Source organism: Lutjanus erythropterus, chromosome 13 (genome assembly GCF_056507025.1).
Source record: "Lutjanus erythropterus isolate fLutEry1 chromosome 13, fLutEry1.hap2, whole genome shotgun sequence".
Taxonomy (NCBI): Eukaryota; Metazoa; Chordata; class Actinopteri; order Lutjaniformes; family Lutjanidae; genus Lutjanus; species Lutjanus erythropterus.
In genome coordinates this window covers 7,523,522-7,543,516 of record NC_139329.1, presented here as the reverse complement: position 1 = coordinate 7,543,516, position 19,995 = coordinate 7,523,522, and the positions used below count along the sequence as shown (strand labels likewise).

Here is a 19,995-nt window from a genome sequence, read left to right as displayed (position 1 = left end):
GAATTGTACCGTTTTATGTGTTTTTTCCTACCAGCAACTTTTTACACTGTTGAGGGTTAACTTGGCTGAAAAATATTTAAAAGCAGGTGCATCAATGAAAAAAGTTTGAGATCCTCTGGTTTAGAGGGCAGCATTTGCTTCAAATACGTCACAATTACAAAATGGCAAAATAATGGACTAAAAATGAAAAGCTTACATGACTAAAAAATAAAAAAGCATGTTAATGTAAAAGCAAGCACACTACCAAGCAGTTTAACATTTAGAAAGTGGTAAACAGTAGAACCTAAGGGAAGGAGGTGAACAAGGGGTGACTGTTTCCTCCTTTTGTAACAGTGTTCTCAGGAAAAAGCTGGAGATGTCTTCCCCAAGGTCCAACCACGATGCACACTGACATTAAGACCAAAGAACAAAACGGTGTGTGTATGCGTGTAACAAGATCAGCATGTGTGCCACTGAAGGTTAAGTGATGTCAGCTGAATGAGTTACTAGAGTTTGAACGACTGTGTGCCGGGTGGTCCCCAGTGTCCCTTCGCACTGCTTTGTGTGTGTAATGTGTGTGTGTGTGTGTGTGTGTGTGTGTGTGTGTGTGTGTGTGTGTGTGTGTGGTACCTGCTTTGGGTCCATGGTGGCTCTCGTCCAAAACTAGACTGTTCATACATTTAAGCTCCCAGTCTTGGACGTCAGTATTCCACAGGGCAGGGACCAACACGGTGTACTGGGCCCTGCAGAGGGAAGTGAGGTGTGGAGAAAAGAAAGATGGTAGGAACAATGGGAACATTGTCATTTCAAATGGGTACCAATTTCACAACCTAAAAATGAGAGTTGAAGAATTTTTTTAATTCTACCTGGAGCTGGATTAAGTTACAACAAAAAGAGGGTGGTACTATGAACAGACTGCCTACTTAAACTGACAGGTATTGCGTATACACATCTGAAACAATTCTTGTTTTTAAACTACAGTTGGAAATTCAATATTTTGGGACATGATGTGATCAAAAATGTTTGGCATATTGTTTTAAAGGATAAGTTAACACTGTACAGGGGTTGGGTGACTGGATGAATATTGGCTACCCTGTCAGTAGTAATATCCCTGGTTGTTATATTTTTTTTGGCAGACTTTTGTAATTTTATTTTGCTAATTTCATGACTTTAGAGTGAGAGGCGCTGCTCAGTAACTCATTCAGCAGCACAAATCACACCCACTGAGCCAAAGAACCAGCGACAGGAAAACAGCCCTTAGTGGCAGAATATTTTCACATCCAACGCTGTGAATTCAGGATTTATTTCAACCAAACCAGAGTTGTGATTGTTGGAACAGTGGAAAGACGGATGGTAGGGGAGTCCCAATCCAATATTGATATCGGATATCGGTCCGATATCAGCCAAAAAACGAGTATCGGATTTTATCTGACTGCATCTAAAATCTCAGATATAAGCGCTCCAATAAGCAGTCCATTTTCTGCTCCAGCACTTCTATCCATAGGTGACTGGTTGCTGACTATTGTTCTCTGTTTGAGTAACATCACTTGATCAAGCCTTTTCTAACATTCAACACTACAAAATAAGTAATAAAAGTATGTATGATTTGTGCTGATATTGTATCGATATCAGTATCGGCCAATACTCAAGGCTGCAATATCGGTATCGTATCGGAAGTGAAAAAGTTGTATCGGGACATCCCTAACGGATGGATTTGGTGAGCTTCATTTTGTTTTTCTGCTGAGTTTGAATGAAATGATTTTTAGGATGAGTTAACAAGGCACTTAAGCCATTTTTACTTTGGTAAAAGAGAGAAATGTGGATTGGGAAGGTGAAAGGCTCAGGTGGTATGCTGTTGGACTTACTGTGGCCATTCAGAAAATTTTAACATATCTCCCAATCCTAGAGGGTACCCATCTGATTTGACTGATTTAACTTCACATAAACTCTGGAATGCTTTTTTGCACACAACAAGGTCTGTGGATCCTCCATCACTTACATTAATGTAACCGAATGTCTTGGGTTTGCCTAACTAGGCAGAAAGAGAAAATTCTAAATTAGAGAGTAGCACAGTGATCATCAGCAGCAAGAGCCTCCTTTTATTTTCTCCTCCACACAGGCACCTGATCATTGTTCTACAGCACTGAAAGATTTTGAGACAATCTGACTGAGAAAGAAAGGACAGAGAGAGAGGAAGAAAAGAAGGTGATAAAAGAGTGATATGTAATTAAAGATAGATCACATTGTTAAGCTACCCATCCCAGCATATAATGATAAATGGTTGCAGACAGCCGTGGGTAGAGTGCTTGGGAGAAAATGAAAAGAGAGCTATTGTAGGAGAAGGTGAATGAATGATGTGCACAGGTTTCCTGTCAGCTCATTTAATAAGATCCCAGCAAGCATTACACAGATGGTGACACGCCACTGTTCAAAATCCAACAAACAGTAAACCATTCTTTACTACACTGTATAACTAACACTGTATTTACATCAGAGAGATTCTGAATGGTTGTGATGGCTATGGACCTTCTTCAATGATATCTTGAAGAATCATATTACAGAATAAAACACTATCTTTCTTTATACCATATGACTCAAACACAAGCTAGAGATAAACAAATGCAAAACATCAGTTTGAGCTGACTAACATAGCTGACATCAGTTTGGTCAACTCAAGTAGCTTGCACAGTTTTCCTCGATTTTATTGCCTAGTCTTAAGTTATGTGACCACAAATCCATCTACCTTAAGCCCCAAATCCTTATCAGCTCCACTGCTGCTGTTCTGAAACTAAACCTGACTGCTGACCTCTTTCTACAACTTGTTAGGTAATCACCCCGAAAGAGACATCTGGTCTTTTTCCTGATAGGTGGCCAGGACTAAGGTAAGTCTATCTGGTGTGTCTGGTGTCGTTTGGGAGTGGATCTAAACATGGGACACAAACAAACAAACAAATTAGTCACAACATTAAAACTACATGCCTAATACTGTAATATTGTGTAGCTCCCCCTTGTGCTGCAAAGACAGGCCTGACCCGTTGAGGAACGGACTCCACAAGATCTGTGTATGTGTCTTGTGGTATCTGGCACCAAGATGTTAACAGCAGATCCTTTAAAGGACCAGTGTGTAGGATTTAGTGGCATCTAGCTGTGAATTAGTAGATTGCAAACACCTCCTTTCTCTCACCCTTTCCACGCATGTAAGAGAACCAGCGGCCACAAAACTTGCACAAAAGGCCATATTTAGAGCCTGTGTTGTATTTTACTGTAGACATTAGCCATGACGGTACAACATGGAGGCCTCCATGGAAAAAAACCTGCGCCCTCTGTAGATGTAAAGGGCTCACTCTAAGGTAATGGAAACACAGTGATTAATTTTTTTTCAGGTGATTACACAATGATTAACGCATACTTGATGGAGATTATATTCCATTTCAGGTGAAAACTGTTGTCCGTTGAAGCTCCAGGAGTGTTTTGTGAACTAGAGATCTTCACCCATCCTCACATCAGCACAGGGGTGAGAAGATATTGAGTGAACATTCATTTCTGGGTGAACTATCACTTTAAGAGATTACGTGTCTGGAGAGTTACAGTTGCCTACAAGTATTGCTTACTGCTTCTCAGAACTGGTAAATTTCCTGTCAGGTTAGTTAAAATTGCCTCAGAAAGTATGGTGCAACATAAATCTGCCAAGCCGATATATTGGCTGATACTTTTGCAGATGGTGTGTATGTTGACAAGGAACAAGAAATCAGTGCATAGATCAAGATTGTTTGTTTACTATGAGTGTTTATTTTTCATCAGTGCTCAGATTTTTTTTAGAATCTGCCTCAACAATTTAGCATCAGTCAGGTGTTACTGAATACCTGAACTTTGTGTATCGGCCCATACATTTAACAGCTGCATATTCCTGTATATGGAGTTCCGCTGGTTTCTGGATTACTACTGGTATAGGTATTGGAACAACACTACTTAACATTTCTTCTCTTTTCTGTAGCATGCAGCAGTCTGTAAACCTTGTCATGCCTGAATTCCTTTTGAATCAAGTGCACTTCATTGCACAACAGCTCTTGACTAATTTAACAGGATTTTCCATGTTCTTTTTTTACTGTGGGAATACTTTCTGAGACGTTTTAAATCTCTTAGTACCTAAGCCAACTTTTTGTGTATGTTTACACAGTTCAGAGGAGAGTGAGACATGATACAAGGCTCCAAACACCAGCCAAATGTTTTTAAGTTTTGAGACTGGATTTGTCAAAGTGCTAGTAGGTGCTTTGTACACCTTAGAGGTGGGGTTACGTTACAAGATTTTAAAACAGATAAACTTCCAACTAACTATCTCAGACCAAGTTTCTGTTGCTGTCTCAGGTTGCCTAGGAAAAGACATGAACTTGTGTAACAGTTAAATGGGGAAAAAAATCATGCATATCATGTCAACAGAATGATCAACACAACCAAGAGAGACCCACTGAGTGATCTACAGTCCAAATGAATATGGGAATTTTGAAACGGTTGAAAGAGAAGGGAAAAAACTAAAGCAGAGACATTATTGAAGCCAGCCTTGTCAGTGTGAAGTAAACAAATGATGTGTCAACCCCTCTAGCTGAACGAGGGTGTCAGTGTGTCAATGAGGATAAATGAATGAATGAAAAGAGGCATATAGGAGGAGAGGGGGTGCAGAAAAGAAAATGAGAACACAGGGGAGGAGGGACAGCCCAGGGAGGTTTATGGGAATTGACTATTGTGAGGGAGGGGGTAAACAAAAGAGAAAGAGATAGGACTGGTGGAGGGCACTAAGAAAAACTGTGTGTATAGGGAGTGAGTAGGAGAGGGTATAGAGGGGGAGACAGGACTGGCTGCAAGAGATATGGACACTGAAGTGGAGACAATGAGAAGCAGGCTCTGAAAGAGAAGAAAATGAGTCAGTCAAAGGATGTTGTGGATGTTGTAGGTTGCAATGTGAGCCCATAATTATAAATTGACAGTGTTATAATTTACCATAAAACAATAATTTAATTCAATTTAAGTCTACATCTTCATTCTCACCTTAAAAATGTACAACGTGCTGTGTATTTGAGCTTGAGGTTTATCATCACATTTTTAAATGGCCAATAAAAAAAATAAAAAATGGACCCTTTTGCAGGTTTTAATGTGTATTTTCTGACTAGGTTAGGTGATTGCTTAATTGTAAGAACAAACCAAATGCATAAGATTCGGTGAAATCGCCACAAAAATTCAAGTCAGATGGCAGGGCAAACCAAGTAATTTAAGACTCATTTAAAGCAAGTGCAGAATTATGAGGAATATAATTTTTAAAAATTTGCTCAAGGTTTTTTTCTGTTACATTCTTCATTCTTAATTTTCTGTCAGAGAATAATAGGTTTCTTTTATTGTACTACTATTATACAGCAAAGAGATTCATTGGACAGACAAAGGCGGATGCTAATGTAGTAACTTATGCTATTATAGATTAGGTTTGAGAAAAGAGAGGGGGCGGGAGACCAGAAATCTAGCAGGTGTAACTTAGCATTAAAATAAGGCAGCCAAATATGGACTCACAAGACTCTTTTTCTTTTCTTTTTTTATATGAACTATGACCTGTTAGGTATACGGACTACTTCAGAGTCCATTTGGATGTTCTGGCACCAAGACTTTGGAACAAGTTATTGGAGCTGTTTCAACTTGCTGTCCTGACTATTTTTTATTGTGCAATGAAACAATTACAGAACAAGTCAAGACAAGACATAAACCGTGCACAAACAAGATTATACAGAGTAAGACCAAGACAAGAAAAACAAAATAAAACAAAACACCTTTCTTCGTTACTTTCTGTTTGCATTAAGCGTTTTGATGCTGCTAATGTGTTTAAGAAGCTCAGAGCACGTCATGTTTTTTTAGGAGCACTCTGAAAATCTTGAGTGGAAAAAACTACAACTCAGAGCAGAAAAACACGGAACATCATAGGTGTTTTCTTTCCATTTTCCAATCAGATAGATTGAGAGAGAAGCTATCTGTGGTGGTGACAACAAACCGAAACCACCATAAACAGAAATTAGTAGCCTGGCAAATTTGTGGAATTCTTGAGATTCTGGGTAACTTTTTTAAAAATTTATTTAAGCCATTTAAGCTGTTAAGCTAATGATAGCTCATATTCAACATCTCCCTCGGTGAGCTGCAAGCTGCCTTGTGATTTCTCCTCTTTCTGAGGGTCTCATGTACCCACACAGATCTGTTTGAGTTTTTAGAAACAGCTTCTCACTCTCAATTAGAGCCACAGCAAGTGGCCTCTGCCTGTCTTTTCTTTATGTAGATGTTTAGGAAGCTAACTATCCACACTTTAACTACGTCTAGTTAAACAAAATAGAAAGGTACAGATCTGAGTTTACTTTCACAGTTCAACTAAGAATACGTGATTTTGTTGTTGCCTAGCCACAATTAAACAAACGCACTGTGCTTCTGTTATTTTTTTTTTTAAACAATGGTACACAATGCAGCGTGCCTCACATTTTGCAACCTGCCAGACGTCTAGCTGGGAGTGTACAGTTATGCTAGCAGCTTTGTGAGGCTGTACTTAGGCATGGTGGTGCTTTGAGCTAAATGCTAATGCAGAAACAGCAACATGCTCATAACATGCTGATGTTTAGCAGATATATTTACTTTTTTTTTTTTTTTTTTAACCATTTTACTTTAGTGTTTAAGCATAACATTTGATAATTAGCACTAAACACAAAGTACTGGCTGATGAAAAAAAGTCATTTAGTTTTGCATGTATAGTACTGGACAAGTATTGGACAAGTATTTATCCAATTGGCAAGACTCAAAAACACAAATGTCAACCTCCTATTGATACTAGAGGAAAAGTCAGGAGTTCACCAAAGCCACTACCATTTATCCTCTGGGCACTGTGGAGACCTGTAACAAATGTTATATTATGTTATGTTATGGCAATGCAACCAATTTTTTCAAAATATTTCAGTCTGGACTATAGTGATAAACTGATATTATCATCATAGTGTCACACTGCTAGCATGACTTAACGGGAGGCAGAACAGGTATTTGCACTCGATAAAGAGTGAAAAACAATAAGATATTACTAAATAACGCTGGCCAACTGATCTATACTAGGACCAAAAGTTTAAATGAAGAGCAGGGGAGAGAAACACCAGCAAAGTGTTAGACAAACAGAAACTGAATAAATCATCCATAGATTGTTAAGCTGTTCTTTGACTGGTGATGTAGGGTGTGCTGGGAATCATTGTTGCAACCTATGACTGGGGCGACAGCTGATTGACAGCCCAGTATAGACAGACAGGCACAAGAGATGGATGAGCCTCTCAACCAACCATTAATCAGAATGGCCTATGTGGGTGCATGACAACTCCTATTTCTACCATTCACAGAGCGTAAAAGAGCAGAGCTCCTTAAGGAGAATTAAGAGAGGTTGAAGATCTTGCTTCACTCCCCTCCTTGATTTCTCTTTCTCACTCTCTGTACACCCCCCTCCCCAATTAGTGTACCCTCTCTCTCTTCTCTCTCTGACCCTCCATTCATCTTCCTTTCTCTCTTTTACCCTATTCGCTCTGTTCCCCTCTTTCTTCAACAGTATCTTCCCAGTGTAAAGGGATCCTGTCCTGGGAGACAGTCAGGCCACTTAGTGTTGACTTCTGACCAGGCTTTCATAATGATGCCAAGCAGGCAACAAGGACTTCTCAATGTGACGTGATGGCAGGCTGCCCGCTGAACACCAGAGCTCGAACAAAATGGGACTGTCAGTGCTGCCCTTGATGCACACATATACAAACAGAAAAAAAGTTTCACACATGGATCAAAATGTGCTTTTTCACTCTTTGTTGCACAGAAAACAGAGCTTACTGAAGGAACTGCTGTGCCATTAAGTGGTTATGAACGCTAGATATAAATTGTCACAAATTAAATCTTTAAAATGATCAGTTGAACACTTGTTTAGCTGTTCTCCATAATAATCCTAAAGATTTGTCCTTCATAAGCCACTTTGCAAGTCATTGGTGCGTACCTAGCACGCCTTCTCCCTCCTCTGGCTCATGATAAAGTACTTTATCACTGCCTGTGACACAGCTAAGTTTATGGAAACTACTTGGCTGTGTAGCCTCCATTTATCCAGAGTCTACTGCACAGATCTTTGTCCAAGGTAAACAGACCTCGGTCCAAACAGTGGGACCTTTTCTACAATGAGAAGCACACATGAGTCTGACATTTAAGTAGTTGAAGGGAGCTTATCTATTAAAACAAATATGATAAACTGGATTTTGATAATCACTGTGCACCAGTCCATCACACATACACACACACACACACACACACACACACACACACATACACAGGCTGTATACACAAACCCAGTGACCCTGCTGAGTTGCCATAACTACAGCTCCATGTCAACAAAACATGTCCGTCGGCATGTGACGTTTATATTCAGCGTCGTGAGAGACGGACAGAGGGGTCCAACTGAAAACAGCATGGGCTGCCACTGAAGAAACTAATTTAGCATAAAGGATGTTTAATCAAAACATGTACAAAAACAACCACAGCACAACAATGACACTCTACTTTTCCTGGAATGCTTGGTGTCAAAACATGTCCAGTCCTGATGAGCTGATTGATATTCATGAGCTGCCTGGGGTTTCATTTAGGACCAAGTCTAAAAACTGAGCTCTCAGCTCTGAGAACTGTGTTGTGCATTCTTCAGAAGGACCCATCGCTTTCAGCACATTCATGAGGGTGGTCTGGGACAACATTCATGAATGCGGATCTCACACAACATATCTTATACTATTTTGTGCTAAACGAAATGTGGATAACAGACATCCACTCAAACATGACAAACGATAAATGTCATAAGACACTCAGAAAATATGACATAACAAACTCAACCAAAGTTTGAACACAACACTTTTGTTTTGCTCCCATTATCTATTAGTTGAACTAAAAGATCTCAGACTTCTTTCATGCACACAAAAGGTTTCTCTCTCTCAAATTATGTTCACAAATTTACAGAAATCCATGATAATGAGGACTTCTCATTTGTCAAGATAATCCATCCACCTGAGAGGTGAGGCATATAGAGGTGCTCATTAAACAGCAGGAGTGTTGCACAAGTTTTACTTGGACTATCACATTAAAAGGACACGCTAAAATCTGCAGTTTGATTTCCAAGGAGGGTAAAGTCATGACCTGAGATATTCCATGAGATATTCTTACCCTAACTCTAACCAATCATTCTCAATCAGAGGCAGAGTAGGGTGGGTCTTCGCCTTCCTGGTGGACAAAGATGGTACCTGTGGACCTGATGTGAAACAACCATAGTTTAGTGCCTAACAAATGTTTTCTTCATTTGCTGTTTAATCAGCATCTCTATATTCCACACCCATCAGGTGGATGGATTGTCTTGTCAAAGAAAAAGTGCTCACTAACATGGATTTGAACAAGTTTGTGAGCAAAGTTTGAGATAAATACACCTTTTGTGTGTACATAGGAAGTATGAGAGCTTTAGCTTCAACTCATGAAAAATGGGGGCAAAAACAAAAGTGCTGCATTTATATTTTTTTTGTGAGTGTACAGTATATCAATGCGAGTGTTCAAGTTTACTTACACATCAACAGGTACTCTCAACAGCAGGGGTAACACTGCACCCTCATCATTCAGTTCCATCAGTCGAGGCTCCAGGAGCTCAATGATGGTCAGAGCAGTGCGGAACACAGCTGACAGGCCTGAGGAGAGACAGCAAGATTTCAAAAAATGATTGTTCCAGCATATATAAATGCTTTGTTAATACACTGTAGGTGTAAAGGAGATGAGCTACAGAAGATGAAAAACAATTAATGCTGTGAGTTATGCACCCATTAAACCAGTCCAATTACTGCTTATCTTTTCACTGGCACGGGACCAAATGACTGAATTATGCTCACATTAGTAAAAAAAAAATGTCTTGGACATTTAAAACTGTGTATTAGAACTATTTTATTGCCCCAGTCCTACTGAATGTATGTGAGCAAATGATAAATCTACAATAACGCCAGTGTGTTTCATCTGATTGTGTGTGTGTATACAGTACATACCGTGAAGAATGATGAGATCCCAGACAGCCAGGACAGAGTCCCAGCAGGGCAGGGAAGAGAAGAGAGTGAGAAACCATGGCATCACAAAGTGGACTGATAGGACTCTCACTGACTCCTGCAGGGAGGTTGAGAAAACAAGGAGGGTTGATTTGGCATAACCAAACACTGTTTGCAAGACTTGATTCTCTGCCAGTTTCTGTCAATTAAATTCCTTTACTGACCTCCCAACTCAAACATCCATCCACAACATACACAAGTTATACAGTGTTGAAACTTTAATGTTACTTAAATATATTTATTGAATTGAATTTCTTAAATGGTGTTACAGTCTAATTAACAACCCTAAACGTCCCAACATCTGCTCAACAATGTTTTTGTAACCTTTAACAAATTCTGGAGTATAATATTTATTGCTTGTAATAGTGAATATATGCCTTGTAAAATATGGTCATGGGTCCTTCATGTTTAAAGCTACAAGTAATTTTTATCTTGTGTTGATTTTGGAGGCCCCTGTGGAAAAATGTGATAGCGTTTATAATCGCAAAACATAAAATAAAAATTTAAATTATCCCAAAAAAAACATCTTTTTTCCCTTTTGACTGACTACTGTACTTCTCACCGTGACTTTGGTGGGAAAATGTGCAAGACTCCGATACAGTGGCAGGCAGCAAGAATAACTATTTAAACTATTTAAAAGTAGTCACTGATGGTTGTGTTTGCGCATGTAGGTCATATAGAGACATCAGTATTAAATTGAGACAGTTTCATAAGCAGTTAAAAACACCTTGTAGTAGCTTTAAGCCTGGCATTTAAAATGCATTAGGTCTCCGTTTGCTCAGGTCTGATAGGTACAGCACAAGTACAGAAATTTGTTTACAGCCCACTTGCCTTAACTCTGCTGAACAGCTCCATTACAAAGGAAATGCTGACCACTGATCTCTAATAGGCTTTTTCTGTAAGGGGGTAAAACTATTGTGCCTACCAATAAGCCCCTGTGGTGTGTGTGTGTGTGTGTGTGTGTGTGTGTGTGTGTGTGTGTGTGTGTGTGTGTGTGTGTGTGTGTGTGTGTGTGTCTGTGTGTGTGTGTGTTGGCTCCAAAAGGGCAGCCTTCCTCCCAGACCTGCTGAGTCGACGTGGTAAAGTACAACAATCCCTTCAAAGACACTTGAGCAGCATAAATGGTAGCAGTGAATGCACCAGTGTGTGCAAACACACTTGGAGACAAGATTCTGAACAGAGGAGAATAGGGCTGGGAAATGTCTATTGATTTTGGAATATGACAACATCACAGTCATATCATTGATACCATTTTTACATAATTTCTTTTATAGTTCCTTATGGTGTTTTTCCTTTAGTAAATCAGGTAGCAGTAGTTTAGGAGGCTGACTGACTAAACCTTCTGGCACATTAAGAGACAACCACTGGCTTTGTGAGGCTGTGATGCTTAGAGCTAAATGCTGACAGAAGCACAGAAAGCGCTCACAATAACAAAGTTAACACACTGATGTTTAGCAAGTACTGTATTATGTTTGCTATGGTCACCTTGGTTTAGCATATTAGCTTGCTAACATTTAGTATTTAGCGCAAATATTTAGTATTAGCGTAAGTACAGCTGAGGCTGATGGGATTGTCAGTTTTGCAGGTATTTTGTCTGAAACCAAAGTACTGGACAAATTAAAAACCTTGACCTCATGATGACGCTAAATGCAAAATTAAGAGATGACAAAAGTTATCACTATTCATCCTTTGGTGGACATGAATATGCATACAGCCTTTTATGTCCATCCAATAGTTACGGAGACATTTCACTCAAAACCACAAATGTCAACCTGTTGTATAAACAGCTAGAACATGAGTAAGACCTGTCAGCAGTGCTGTCATCACGTCAGCTGTGTGGAGTTACTTTAAGATCAAGGAAGAAATAAGCAAAACAGCGAAGTGCAATGTATGCAGTCATGCAATTTGCAATGCTGACCAATCAGAAATGCTGCTAAGTGTTCTGTGTGAAAACAGTGAAATAAAAAGAAGCAGCAGAACTGCATACTGAGTCATGTTGTGGGCTGCATATTTCTTCCTTTGAGGAATAGGAATTTATTTCACAGTTTGAGCTTGATTTCTTTTTAGATGGCTAAGTAAAGCAAATTGCATCTGTACAAAAGTATTAGTTAAGAGAGGGAAAACGACTATATCACACTGGTATCCTTACTGGCAGATACTCAAGGTTGCAGTATCATATGGGTCATGTAAAAGTTGTATCCTGCTATATCCAATCTTTAGGTTTGCAATCTGTCTTAAATAAACAATACATCCTTAATTTTGGCTTTTGCCAGATTTCTTCCACGTCTGTATGTATTATGCCCTGGCATGGTATTTCAACTCCTCCACCTCCATATTTGTTTTCTGCATTTCTTTTGGCAAAACAACAAGTTGAGGTGACTACATCTCCACATTCATAAGATGGCATTTAACTTCCATCCACTTGCAGCAGCAAAAACTGTTGTGTCCCCACTTTCAGACCAGTAAATGTACTGGAACGAGTTCAATGACAGTAGGGACAGAGGGAAAAAATAACATGGCTGTAGGCTTGTGTCCCTGTGTGTAACCAGTAATCCTGCCAAACATGACGTGCCTAGAGCCTAATACAGTGAACGAAAGAAGAGGCCCAGGTGCTGATTGATACATTGCAGCGGCCTCTCCCTTGCAGATGAACTACTCATCACTTGGCCATATCTGGCCTGAAACACAAACACTGCTCATGATCACTACCATGCTGAAATTTCTGTCTTTACTTGCATTTTTCTTTGTCAGTTGGTCACTTTACAGAGAATTAAACTGTATCATCAGGTTTCTTCTTCTGCTATGTGCAAAGTCAGCAAGTGAAGGTCTCACCCATAATGAAAATCCTAATCCAAGTACTCACCATGTGCTGAGAAAGCTCTGGCTTTCTGTGTTTCAGGAACTGGTCAAAAACCTTCACCTGATGCTGGACCCTGATTGAACCAAAAATTATAGCATTTTAGTTAGTGTGCCACAGATTCAATTTCAAGAAAACAGCTGTAGAATTTGAGAATTACATAAAAATTTTCTTTCTGGGACCAATTTGATTGGATTCAACTATCAGTTACAAATAAACAAACACAGAAAGTTAGTATTTGGGGAATTTTATACATGAATATATGCCCTTGTCATATTCAGTCATATTTTTTGTTTTAGCATAGGGGATTACAATTAAGACCCTTCTGATGTAAAACAAGCAAAAGTTGTGTTGTGCTGCTGTTTCTCTTGACTAATTAGGATAAATATTTCTGTAGTTTGCATCACAAAATACCCACTGTTTCCCAAGTAACATCTCAACATCAACATTCTATTTTTGCCCAATCTCTCTCAGTCATATCTAGAGGAACACCTTGATTTGCAAAACTCTCATGAGATTTGTACTTGCTTCTGTTGAAATGATAACTCTCGAGCAATCTTTTGCAGGTCTGGGGTTCCCTTCCTGACAAGATCCTCTCTCATTCTCACAAACTGACACAGACCTGCTGTGAACAGCATGCTGTTTCACACTCTGCAGTGTTTCACACATAGAATTCATATGGGCGGACGTGCAAGTTTATTTTGCAAATAATTTTGGCATTTTACTTTTTTTTTATCCATCTGAAAGAGCAAAACCACATGTGGTTGATCAGTGAACAATCTACCCTCGCTCTACCCCTCCCTCTGCTGTTTGCTCTGCTGTGTGAGAAAAGTCTGACAGTTAGAATTACAAATATTCTGTAGAGAAAGAGTCTCTTATGTAATGTACAGTATAGACCTACTTATACAGTTGTTGTGTAAAGATCTATAAGTGCAGCTGGTTGATGTCATTCAATCATTTTAACAGGCAATGTCATTAACAACAAGCTTCCTCCACATGCAGCTGACCTGCTGCTGTGAAAACTGAACTGCAGGTTTAAAAAAAATCCAAAACATGAGTTGTGTTTTTGGTTGACTTCATAAAACATCCTGCTGATTTTAAAAAGTCAACAGATCAGACACCGACAGGGGAGAGAAACAGAGGTTGGGCAGGGCAAGCCCTGGTGTGTGTGCTGTAACAGAAGAGTACATGTATGTGTGAGAGTGCGGAGAAGAAGTGAGGAGAAAAGGAACATGAGCAGATTAAAGCAGTTTGTGACTAAAAAGTGAAATAAGGTAGAGAACTAAGCAATTCAAGTAGAAATAAATAGTGAAATAAGAATTAGCCTAGCAGAAATAGGAAAATAGGGTAATGTTTTCTTTGAAATAGTTTCAACAAGCAAATATAGCCAACCACCTCCCATTCCCCCCACTGTTACACTGTCATTTTGTGGGAAACACTGCTACCTTGAATACTGAACATAATGCATCTTTCCCTCGTGTCCCTCTGTTCTGTACAAATCACTGAAGGATTAATTTAGTAATTTTAAAGTACATTCTATCTAGTACTTTGTAGCACTTAAAATCTCTGTGCAAACAGTTTACATTTAAAGTATTTCTTATGCAGTTGGGTTATACTTACTGTGGATATGTATGTTTTTATTTGCAGTAAACCCATTCTTACTTGCTGAGGCTGAGGTCAAACAGTTCGGCCAGATATTTGGGTCTATCCAACAAGGCTGCCAGAGCCCAAAACGCCTCCTCCTCTCCCAACTGCATCAGCAGCACTGCGGCTATATAGGACATCCCTATGAGACACACACATAGATGTCATAAAAGATGTGTGGCTGCATTTCCTACAGTACGGGGTACAGGTCTTTAGCATACGGCATTAAAACATTTAAGATAAAGAATGAAAAGAGTTCAGTAGTTGGAGCCGCAGAGTACACTGCTGAGCAGGATGGCAGAGTATAACCTCAATACTGTGCACTTTATATAGCCAACTGTGCATATCTGCCCTCATCTTAACTACTGCATCTTTCCTCCTCAATACAATGCATTCTCTATGTAATGCAGAGAGCTATCACTGGAAAGTGGACACTGTACACCATGTGGAATATTAGCTAACAAAAGTATTATTTGATTTGTCCACCTACTGATATGCCAAGCTGTCACAGTAACACTGTTTTCAAAAAACAAAGTAAACATGCAAAAAAGAAAATCGAAATATGTAAACCTTTGGCAAATTTGGCAAACTGCGAGTGTATTCAGTGATGATTTTTATTCAGATTCTACTGGCCCCTTAAAGGACAGAATGTGTCTGAGCTTGACCTCATATTTTGGGAGCAAAATGGAAATAAGCACAAAAGAGTTAGTTGCAACAATCCGTTTTTTGCCCAGATTTTAGCATTTCTCTCCATCCAAATTCAATCTTCAACCTTCATTCTTTTTTTTTTATTATTAAAAATATCTATTTAGCCCAAAAGCCCAAAAGAAATGACAAATTACAAACAAAGTATAACTAATAATGTGAAAAAGATTTCAGGTAGACCTCCTGACCAGAGAGGAGCATGATGCAGCAACAAGTTATATTAATAGTCCTCTGCTTCCATCTAGTGGGCACATCATGTACTGCAGATGTCTTCATGACATGAGTGCAAAGTGTGTTAAATAAACATGATGAGTGTGGGAACTTAATGTTTAGGTCAAATGGCAATGGTCCTCCTCCTGAGCATTCAGAACAGGGCCAACAACCTGATAATAATGACCCCAATATCATTTTCTTGGAAGCAAAGAAAGGAGGAGCACTTTTAAACTGTTTTAAAATTCTATTCTTTGAACCCCAAATTCTGTTCTACAGCCTGGTATTAATGTTCAATCATTCATTCAATTACCTTGGCTGTATCCAACTTGCGGGCTGTATTTGGCGTAGGCAATCAGTACCCTGAAGAGTTTAGCCTGTCCCTCAATGGCTTCTGGGCTCTCCCCCATCAGAGAACGGTGGGTCGGAAAGGAACGCTCTATGGAACAGGTCAAATTAATATCAAGTACACCATTTTTCCTTCTATACACATAAACTCTGCTTGTACCTGCTGTTGGGTCACGGTAGCCCCAAATTAGAGTAAAGCACTGAAGCCCTAACTGCTATATGTATGGTCCTCTCTGTGCAAATGTGAGTACTTTGGGCCTTTGTGTGTGTAAATAACAACATAGTGAGAAGATGGTTTTTTTTTTTTTTTTTTAAGTGTCTTCTTCATCCCAGAGATTCTGTCTCTTTTTCATTTACATTCATTTCTATAGCTGTGCTCTGGTCACTATAAAACTTCAACCTTACCCCTAGACACAACCAGAGAAAAGGTGCAGTGAAGTATAGTAACACATGTAATATTAAAAGTCAACAACATTTAACCATTTTTACCTTATTTTGAGGAGTGAATAATCCGTCTTAAACTCAGTCTCAAAAAACTAGGCAAAATAACCTCACTTTAAAAAATGTAGGAGCTGTGTTCTCAACAGAAAACAACATTTAACATGCACACGCTAAGCCTACAACTTCATCACACTATTTGAGCTCACGTAGGTCCAGGGCGATCTGTCTGAAGAGTGTGATGTCGTCTTCAGAGTATGTGGGCTCAGGAGAGTTGGAGGGCTGCTGTTGGTTCAGACCTAGGTCATTTTGGGTGTCACTCAATGTGGCGATTGCCGACAGGATGCCATACTCGCTGACTCCCAAGTCCACCAGGGGCCCCCGTACCTCTGACAAGCACTTCTGTTAAAGAAAACCCAACACATTCCATTGTTAGTAATCAATCAATCAGTAACACTTCAGCTATGAATGAAAAACAGAGTAGGAGAATCATTATTCATAACCAGGTTTGGTCAAGCAGAGAATGTTCAGCCAACCTGGATGAGATAAACTACATTAAATCATGATTACAGGTAGTGATAGGAGAAATGAAGCTTTCTGAATTGAACAAAATGGCCACATCTGCATACCAAATTTTTAGGAATGATTAAATACAAGATCTGTGATGAAACTGTAAGCCAAAATGCAAGTGGTCTCACTGCTGTCTTTATTGATTGATTTTGTTCAATAAAAGTTATATCTTATAAAGTGACCACTTTTAAACAGAGTCCACAGCTCTGCTTGCAATGTGGTAGATTGAAAAAAGTACCATGTCTTTGATACAAGAGTGATGTAATAAGGGCTCTTTTAAGGTGGTCACATGATTTTTGGCACAGTGAAATGAAGTACTACATTATAATTCTGCTTTGAAAGGTGAATACTTTGTAAACGTAGACTGCTCCAAGTTCAGTATCACTAGTTTTGTGAATTTCACAACTTTGTCTGGTGTACTTCAATTACACACTTGCCAATTTAAACTATGGCTGCAGCTATCATTTTCATTAAATCTCCATATTAATTTTAGGATTGGGCCAATGGCTGACAGTCCTCAACCACTGAGCCCTCTCCCATCATAGCATTGTGATTTAAAAGCCTTCTTTATTTCAGGCAGTGCGTCCTCTCAGTTGTTTGTGAGGGAGGAGTTGTTGGTGAAGTTCTACAGTTGACATGTGGGAGAGAAAAGAAAAAGAAGCTGTTGCTTCTGAACATTGCACTAACATACCTCTCACTGTTCCATGTATTATTATTTTCTTATTTTCTAGGCAAACCCATTACACTTAACATTAGTGGCAGCCAGACTGTTTCTTTACTGTGGGCTGTTGTTGATGTATTTCTTTCACCTGTAAAATTGTTATTCATTCTGTTCTTTTCTTAGCTTAGCTTCCTCAGTATAGCTGGCTGGCTAACACTTCAGAGTCTAAACACAAATAAGTTATAGACATGTGGTGTGAAGACAGTGACCATTTCAAACCCAGCATGGTGACCCAGCATGTTGGACCCTCATGCAGCAGTGATGAAGGGTTAATCTGTGTGTGCCCTTCACTGGTGTGAAAGCCAGAGTTGTCTCGGCTGAGTGAGACAGCTGTTGCTGTCAGAGCGACAGTGGGAAGTGGTGGTGACTACAGTGGTGAGCAGAACACAATATAATGGACAGAATCACAGCTCCCCAAAAGTGAAGCCAAAACATCTCGGTTGCCCCCTGGTGGCTGACTGCATACAAGTCATAAATCCTGCCACCCAATGTTAAAAGACAGCACATGGGCCAAACCAAAACATCAAAGCACAAATCAAATAACTTTTTTTCCCCAAAGGTGGTTTCTGTCATTCTTATCACGCTGATCAAGGGCCCATTTTCAGTTTGATTTTAATTTGTTATTTGATGATATAAAAAGAGGATTTTATGTCATGATTTTATTTTCCAGCTGCCTCCCTGAGGCTGCTGCTGCATTCACATAATAAATATAATGGTGAGCGAGAAACAGAAAAAGAGATTAACAGTGTACTTTTGCAAGTCAATACAACATTACTCACATCAGGGTGACACAAGCTGTTCTGCCTAGTGTATGTCTCAGTGTATTTTACCTGGTAGTTGAAGTCACTGGTTTCTCTCAGACTGTCAATGGTGAGAAGACACTTCCACACTCTCCCTCGTAGGCTTGGAGGAATACCCATCCTAATAAATCGCTCAATCTAAAAAAATGCAGCAAGAGTGTGATGATACAATTACAGCATGGTAAAAACATGAGGGTACAGTAGATTATTAACAATACAGTTTATGCAGCTGAGACAAGTCACACCTGGCTCTTGCAAATAAAGCTGGCTCCATTCCAGTAGCTGAGCAGCTCACACAGCTCCTTCACTCTCGTGGAGCCCAGCTGGGGGTAGCTGGCAGAGACAACACAACATGGTGAGTTTAAACTGATTCATTAGTTTTTGGAATCAGGGTGATATTGACATTTTCTATAAGAGCAAACACTGGCCACTGAGCATGCAACTTTTGATTCAAAGAAGGATGATGGTCAGTGACCTCAGATGGTCTGAGCTGATGGCATCTATGCTGATGTAATTCAGTAGCGATTCCTCTAAAGCACTTATTAGCAGGGTTTCACTTTTGTTTTAATCACATGTGTTTGCTGACATCATTCAGTGTGGTGTGAGCAGACCTGGCTCCACAGCCAAACAGAAACTGGATTTTTTGAGGAGACGCTGACACATATACACATGTACCTAACGATTATTTTCATAGTTTAATTAATTAATCAGCCAATTATTTTCTTGAATAATCAATTAATAGTTGTATACACACACACATATATATATACATTTAAATAACTATATACACACATATATATATATATATATATATATATATATATATATATATATATATATGTATATATATACACACAGGTCTGCATATATATCTAGAAGTACAGTTTGAAAACCACTATTATGTACCCCAGACTGAAAACCACTGGTATGTAGTCTACAACCTACTTATCCATAGTCATCCATCTCAGATACCACGTTGAGCTCAAACTTAACAAAACATAACTTTAGACACACTTCAAACGACACAGCACAGTCTAATGTCTGTATTTTGCTAACAGCTAACGATATCTTAGAAAGTTTAGCATGAAATGGGCTCGCACACCATTAACACCAAAATACTGACGTTTTCCGTCATTAATTAATGTTAACCACCGAATGAATGTTATGAAACAATACTGTACGAGTGAACAGTTAAAGCTACCAGAATAAAAAAGTTTTCAGCTGTCTTCTAAAACTTTAAAAGCCCCTGCCAATCAAATGACGCTAACTTATAGCTAGTTAGCTAACGTCACCCTGTCCCGCACCTGTAGTCGTGACACCGGTGATGAAGTTTTTGGTCCTTTCTTTTAGTAAGAGCAAAGCCGAATTCATCAAAACGCAGGTTCTCACTGCGTCTTCTGAGCGTGGAGCTTCTCCTGCTGGCGTTACTGCTGCTTCTCTTCCTCATACTGAGAACAGACAGTTAACTCTGGGCACAATTTAGCCCGGTTCAAAATCTCAACGACAGTCAACAACAATGCCCCGGCCGGCTGAAGAGTTGCTGCTGCTGTCAAACTCAACGGTCACTCAGCCTGG

General features: G+C 39.4%; 1 protein-coding gene across 3 annotated transcripts in view; it reads right to left on the bottom strand.

Annotated features, from left to right (window-relative positions):
- Window positions 1-19,995, bottom strand: part of LOC146316107 (USP6 N-terminal-like protein) — a 39,781-nt gene extending 19,786 nt beyond the window's left edge. The window contains exons 1-11 of one of the 3 annotated variants that reach the window (XM_084734926.1): window positions 19,725-19,995; window positions 18,666-18,753; window positions 18,451-18,558; window positions 16,539-16,731; window positions 15,857-15,982; window positions 14,647-14,770; window positions 12,991-13,060; window positions 10,071-10,185; window positions 9,605-9,722; window positions 610-722; window positions 133-387 (exon numbers count right to left, since the gene is read on the bottom strand). In XM_084734926.1, the coding sequence (XP_084591052.1) occupies window positions 284-387; window positions 610-722; window positions 9,605-9,722; window positions 10,071-10,185; window positions 12,991-13,060; window positions 14,647-14,770; window positions 15,857-15,982; window positions 16,539-16,731; window positions 18,451-18,558; window positions 18,666-18,753; window positions 19,725-19,867 (1,302 nt within the window). In that variant the 5' untranslated portion in view covers window positions 19,868-19,995 and the 3' untranslated portion in view covers window positions 133-283. Of the gene's footprint in view, window positions 1-132; window positions 388-609; window positions 723-6,333; window positions 6,889-9,604; window positions 9,723-10,070; window positions 10,186-12,990; window positions 13,061-14,646; window positions 14,771-15,856; window positions 15,983-16,538; window positions 16,732-18,450; window positions 18,559-18,665; window positions 18,754-19,724 lie in introns of those variants that run through there. The other 2 variants (XM_084734927.1, XM_084734928.1) reach the window with 2 other exon arrangements.